The sequence below is a fragment of the Pelmatolapia mariae genome, linkage group LG10_11 (assembly GCF_036321145.2).
Source record: "Pelmatolapia mariae isolate MD_Pm_ZW linkage group LG10_11, Pm_UMD_F_2, whole genome shotgun sequence".
NCBI classification, from domain to species: domain Eukaryota; kingdom Metazoa; phylum Chordata; class Actinopteri; order Cichliformes; family Cichlidae; genus Pelmatolapia; species Pelmatolapia mariae.
The window spans coordinates 58,529,715-58,536,761 of NC_086236.1; the positions used below are offsets into that span (position 1 = coordinate 58,529,715).

Genomic DNA, 7,047 nt, shown 5'->3' on the forward strand with positions numbered 1-7,047 from the left:
CTTGCTAGTATCAGGTCTCAGCCTTAATTTCATTCAGATTGGCCTTACTTCTTCATGGCAAAGATTCAACAAGGTCCTGGAAACATTCCTCAGAGATTTTGCTCCATGTTGACATGACAGCATCACACAGTTGCTGCAGATTTGTCGACTGCACATCCATGATGTGAATTTCCCTTTCTATGAAATCCAAAAGCTGGTCTGCTGGACTGGGATCTGGTGACTGAGGAGGCCATTTGAGAATAATGATCTCAAAAAACCTGTTTGAGATTACAAGAATCAAATTATGAATGTGAATGTGAAAGTATCCAGTTGTCCTGCTGGAAGCAGGCATCAAGAGATTGGTACACTTAAATCACCTTTCTTCCCCATTCTAAATTTCAGTTTGGTCTTTAGCAGTTGCTGCCATGTGATTGGCTGAGTAGGTGTATGTGTAAAGGAGCAGTTCAACAATTGTACCTAATAAAGTGGCTTATGATAATAGGTTACATTTACAACATTTATTAACAAAACGACACATGTGAACTGTGCCATGATTGTAAATACATGGCATGGGGCGTATGAGGGTTTTCAGTGTTATAGGCCAAGCAATTACTGCCAGACAGATTTAGAATCACTAAACATCCGAGGAAAAAAAAAGTCATCATTGATTGTAACAACCCTGTTTGTCCCTCAGGGAGCGAGCAATTGCCAGCAAACTGATGCGGAAGACGGAAAAGAAACTGAAGGAGGTGATGATGCAGGCAGAAGATGAGAGGAGGCATGCAGACCAGTACAGAGAGCAGGTGAGAAAATTAAGATTACCCTGACTGCACCGTGCAGGTCAGTCACATTTATCTAAGTATGCTCAGAATAGCATTGTCAACAACAGGGCATTAAATAATCATTTAATGGGTATCAGGTCAGCTAAGCTTGCTGCTTTAATTGTGTCCGAGGGCATGCAGTGTGTTGAAAAATCATCCTAAAATGAGTGATTTATCCGGCTCAGTCCAGACTAATCCTAATCCTGCATTGGCATCTGTGTGTTCATCGTGAAGTTAGAACATGTTCCACCACGAAATATAAATCCCTCAGTCACAGCAGAGACACTGACTCTCCTCCCAAAGCATCATCTGCAATAATCTGCCAGGTTTAATCTGACTCCTGATCCCCATCGGTCCTCCTGTCCTCACACTAATCTCTCCATTTAAATATCTGTCCCTGCTCCTTCTTCTTGGTCTCCCTTTTCCTGCAATCTCTTGTCAACTCGACCTCTCTGCCGCGCTCTGTCCTTTCCCTCCTCTTCCTCCTCCCTGCTCTTCTCCTGCAGCTGGATAAGTCGATGGTCCGACTGAAGCAGCTGAAGAGGCAGCTGGAGGAGGTGGAGGAGGAGAACTCTCGCTCCAGTGCCCAGAAGAGGAAGCTGCAGAGGGAGCTGGAGGAACTCACTGACAGCAGCCAGACCATGAACCGCGAGATATCCTCCCTCCGCAACCAGCTCAGGTAAGTGTGTGTGTGTGAGTGTGTTGGTTCATGTATTTATCTGTGGCTTCACTTACTGTTGATTTTGTTAACACCCCATTAACTTCTCATCATTTTTTTTTTTGCTTTGCTCTTTTGTTGCGTCCATTTTTGTCCACGTAACACTGACACATTACCCATCTGTCTGCGACACTCAGCTTCCCTGAATGGAGACCAGATATGTAGGTCATTGTTTTTTTTATTATTATTATTTCTCGTTCTCATTTGTTTGTCTGTTGTCTTGTGTGTTTGTCTTTGTGTTTGTGTATGAAAAGCCTGCAGCTTTCCATACACAAACACAAAGTTGAGTAGTTTGCTTATATTTTTGTCTCTAGCATATTTACACAGTTCTCTGTTTAGGGGGAAAAAATTGCTTTCTTGGTGAAATTTGGATGGAAAGTTTGAATATTCTTAATCATTTTTTAAAAAGAGTGGAAACAGTTACCTGAAAATGGTAAACGTTAACTCTGAATCCTCTTTTCTGGAATTTCATAAACTAAACAGTTAAGTAACTGAATAATAATAAAAACACATTTTTTAACTCCCGCTTTCTTTTTGTCCAGACGTGCTGCGCTGCCTCTGTCAATGCGTGGACGCAGAGCATTGGTTGATGACCTTTCATTAGAAAACTCCGATTCAGAAGAGCCTCCTGCCTCACCCACCCCCTCCTCTGGGGTCCCAGGGACCCCGACTCCGTCCTCAGAACACAGCCTGGACCCTCCGCCGCCCTACAGTGTCAACAACGCAGAGTGACACGCACACATCTGCTTAGCTACACAAACAACACACACACACACAAGCATCAGCCTCAGAGCCTCGACTGCTCACGGTGATGCAGAGGCAGGCACACAGCACATAGCTACACTAGTTTTAAATTAAATGCCATGTAGGATAAATATCAGGCAGTTAGTTGTAAGCATCCTCCCTGATATAGCGATGCTCTTTAAGATTTTGCCTCATTTTTTTCTCAACAAGTACAGAAAATGTGTTTAAAAAAAAAGAAATTTTACAAAGCGTCAACTGGAATTGATTTTATTTTATAAAACAACAAAGACTTGAAGTTTCTACATTACCACCTCTGTAATGCACTTCTCATAAACTAAACTACAACTGCTCACTAAGCAGTAAAAAACTTTTACATTTGGATTTATTTACAAACATTTGATGTGGAGTGAATACAGATCAGGGCTGTGGAAGATGACAATCTGTATTCATGTTATACGAGCAGTCAAGTACACACATGGAGCAGAGAATTCGCCTTCGATATGAGTGTGAGTTAACTTTTTAAACTTGGAAGAATTTGGCAAAAAGAAAGAAAATTGTCATCTAAACACAGTGCTGCACATTTTCTAAGTTGGCCTAACAGATAATAATAAGAAACCGGGATGCATTACATCGTTTTCATATCACCTGTCACAATTACAGTGACACAAAGAGCTGAAAGCAGCCGACATGCAGACAGACTCGCTGCTTTATACGATAAACTCTTTTCTATAGATTAGAAACAGTACGTTGTTAGACCATGCAGTAGATAGTATTAGATAGTTTCTTTAACTTAAAGTCTTAACATATTGCATCAGAAATTTTGAATTTGTATAATTTATATCAAATACCAACTTAAGTTATTGATCACTGCTTGTTTTCTGTCTTGTGTGTGTGTGGGGGGGGGGCATGTTAGTCTGAAAATTCCTCTTCATGCTGGCTCTGATGTCAGGCTGAACCGGGTTACTTTAAAGGACAGCTAAGACTTGTTTCTGTCAGCATCTCAGCATCGGGTTGCAGATGTGAATTTGCATGGAAGACCTCTCTGGTTAACATTATTGCTGGTTTTAAAAAGAAAAAGGAAAAAGGGAAAGAAGAAGAATTACACGTTTATGGATTCTCTTCAATGGCAACATAACTGGAAATGACTTGTGGAGGACTGTATTCATTCATATTTTTATCCAAAGCAGAACAAATGGTCAGAATGGGTCTTATTTTCTTGTTTTAGAACGATAAAGGCGTTACATTTTATTTTGACAAGCATCTTGTACACTGTAAGGTTGATTTTACTGGTTTACTGTGTAAATTATTAATCAAACAAAGCTTTTCTGTTTAACCAAACGGTGGGCGTACGGATGAGAAAAGGGACTTAAATTTGTAGTTACCGTAGAGTAGCTGTAGAATAGAGTAGATGACGGGAGTAGAGGCTGGTTGGGTTTTCTAACATGTCTTGAGTAGAATAAACTCTGCCTCTGCTCGCGGGTCCTGTGTAGAAGATTAGAATATAACTGAGCGTTAGGCTCAAAGCGTTTTCATGGACTAGTAGTGTTAGATTTAAAAAAAAAAAGACAGGTTCAGAAGACAGTGGAAACAATGAGGAGTGAACTTTTATGGAGTAAATGGCAAATAGAAAAAGAAGTTGCTTTTCTTTTTTTTTACCCTGTCAACTCAAGATGACATTATCTTACACCTGCTCTGATAACCCTGCTGTGAAGCCCACTTTTAAAGATTTTTTCTTCAGACCGTCTCCATTTTCATATCTTCTATTTTTAAAAGATGGCCTTTTTTATAGCTTTTATATAGTTTAGTTTATGACCTTCTGCTGCACTGGGGAGGGTCTTAACAAATTGGCAGATGCTGTCTAAAGAAGCAGTTCAACCTTTTGGGAAATTTTCTTTCTTGCTTAATGTTAGGATCAGTCTCTTTTTTTACCTACATTTTAAAGCTGCAGCCAGTTAACTTAGCAAATAGGAACTGGGGAACATATAGTCTGGCCTCACTGTGACATGAAACCTGACATTCATATCTGCAGAAGAAGCTGAGCTACAAAAAGAAAAAAAGTGGCAATTTCACCTGCAGGTTATATGTACAACTATTTTTTAATTATTAAATTACCAAATTTGGTTGAGCCTAATTTTAGAATTTGCATTGTCACAAAGGGGGCTGTCTTTTTACCTGGCTGGGTTCGAGATCAGTTCTTTGGAAGGAGAGTTAAATGAGACATAAAACACCTCTGACTTAGGCTTTAGCTTTTGTCAAGTCAGCTAAAGCCTCAGTCACACATACTAGAAATCAGCTGGCAACCTCCAGTTGCTAGGGAAAAATGTGTATAACCCCACTCAACTGGCAAGTGGTTGCTGGAGGTTGCTGGCTGTCATCAGGCGAGTGCTGCAGCAAAAACCTTGTTGTGATTTGTTTGGTGGCTAGCAGATTGCACTTCCATGCCAGCTATGGTCATGGTCAGTTTGTATGGAAGACTCTTAGTGCTGCTTAGCAAGTAAATTGGGAATGTTGAAAACAAGTCTGTGCCTTCCATGTAAACTACTGACGACTGCCGGTCTCTATGCCTGTGTGACGGGGGCCTAACGTAAAGAAGGCCTGCCCTATGTTGAACTCACCTCCAGTAATCCAGTAATGTAGTAATATAATTCTTTAATTTTCCACCAAACAAACTGAATATTACTCAATAATCTACAAACTTTATGTGCTGATAGGATAGGTGAATTCTGTTGTTTTTAGGTTTTCTGCCTTTATGCTAAGCTAACTAGCTGCTGGGTGTAGTTTTGCATTAAATGTACAGACCTGTGAAAGCCACAGATCATCTAATGAAAGCCAATTTCCCAAATGGCACAAGTACAACGAATGTCACTGACGCTTTAACTGGAAAATCTGAACTAATGAAAGCTTCGGATCATGTAGCTGAAACCATAAATGTTGCTCTGAATGTCAGAATCAGAATCGCGTTTATTGGCCATGTATATGCACAGACACATACAAGGAATTTGGTTCTGGTAGATGATGACTCTCAAGCACAGCAATGTAAATCACAACAATATGTAAAAAACACAATACACACACACACACGTGTGTATATATACATGTACACATGCATACACATACATACACGAACATACACAAAAGCTGTGTAAACCAACCATAAATAACCAATCTAAATGTTATATACATAAAATACAGGATGAGAGAAATGAAGTGAAGTGAAATGAATACCACAGAATGTACATAAGGTACAGGTAGGGTTCTGATTCTGAATGTGTTTATTATTCTAAATCAGCGGTCCCCAACCTTTTTTGCACCACGGACTGGTTAATGTCCGACAATATTTTCACGGACCGGCCATTAAGGTAGATAAATACAACAAAATAAAATGATACGACCAAGACAAAAAGTGTGGTATTTTTTAAATATAATAATAAACACGAATTCACTGTGTAATTGTGTTTCCTCCTGAAATGCGCCAACAACATTGAGAGTAACATCCACCTCTCTGACGCTTAATGCCCTCTGGTCGCTATGGTAACACGTAAATATTTCTTTCAAAATAAGACACAACTACAACACGGGAAAAGACCCAGGGAAACCGAGCTAACGACAAAAACCCTGAAAACTATAAATGTCATACCCGGGCCTCAAGTCGCCTGGTGAGTGAGGACTCGCCTTAAACGACTCATGGGATTGGGGACCGCTGTTCTAAATAGTCCTATATTATCTATACTATACGGAAAATAATCAATAATCCTGGTGGAGTTTATCATTGATTACACACGTGACCACTACAGTAGTTTTCGGTAATCAGGGTTGTCATCACTGTTTAAGTTAGCATGCCTCTGATGAACTGATAAAAACAATTTTATTAATCTGCAGTCATCCCACATGCATCCATATTTTTTGCCATGCCATGATTCACAGTTAGTGACAGAAAAAATATGTGGCTCAAGAAAGACTACTGACGACATATATTTAACACCCAACTAAAGGGTTTTAATTTTTATTTTCTGTATGTGTTACTCTTTTGTTTTAGTAATATGCAAAGGGTTTTGATTGAACTTTTATGTTTCTTTTAGGTTTTTTTGTGTGTAAATGCTGCACTTTATAGTGTAAAACAACCAGACACTGTCAGTACGTTGTGTCTGCTTTGTCATGCGGTTTGTCACAAAAAAGGCCGACATAGCATCAAGCCAAATGAGCTGACGCGTCATCGTGGTGCCGTCTCTCTGAACTACTCAATAACTCTTATTAAACAATGTGTATCAAATAGACCAAAATCTGAAGACAAACGGATTGAACCGCTGGATTGAGGGCAAACGAGCTCTGTTTACCTGTAGCAAGAGACAAGGCCGGTGCTTCTCAAAGGTGTTATTTTATTTTTCTCTGTCTGTGTTTGTTTATGGCGACTGTGGAACCATTTTGAAAATGTGTTTTATCGTTTTAGCCTCTTTTTTAAATTATGCTGTAATAATAAAACATCTGACCGGGGTTAACTTTAATATATGTCGTTGGTTATTATTATTACTTTGTGTCCATATTTTTTATTTGGATAATGGGTAAGTGACACCACAATCATTGTTAACATTTCATACTCCTCACTGTAATCAGTGCACAGACTGACACTCTTACATGTTAAACATAACCCATACACTGTAAAAAAAAAAAAAAAAGAATTCCATAGAAAAACGGAAAATGTCCTGGTAATTTTCTGCCAGTACATTTTCTGTTTTTTTTGTTTTTTTTTTACAGAAGTTGAAGAACCTTTCCATAAATGATAAAATG

The 7,047-nt window shown here is 39.2% G+C and overlaps 1 protein-coding gene across 7 annotated transcripts in view; it reads left to right on the forward strand.

Annotated features, from left to right (window-relative positions):
• myh14 (myosin, heavy chain 14, non-muscle) overlaps positions 1-6,764 on the forward strand; it is a 31,477-nt gene extending 24,713 nt beyond the window's left edge. For 5 of the 7 annotated variants that reach the window (XM_063488643.1, XM_063488647.1, XM_063488644.1 and 2 more), the window contains 4 exons: positions 674-782; positions 1,307-1,479; positions 1,656-1,679; positions 2,061-6,764. In XM_063488643.1, the coding sequence (XP_063344713.1) occupies positions 674-782; positions 1,307-1,479; positions 1,656-1,679; positions 2,061-2,250 (496 nt within the window). In that variant the 3' untranslated portion in view covers positions 2,251-6,764. Of the gene's footprint in view, positions 1-673; positions 783-1,306; positions 1,480-1,655; positions 1,684-2,060 lie in introns of all 7 variants that reach the window. The other 2 variants (XM_063488649.1, XM_063488645.1) reach the window with 2 other exon arrangements.
• Positions 6,765-7,047: the final 283 nt, after the last annotated feature.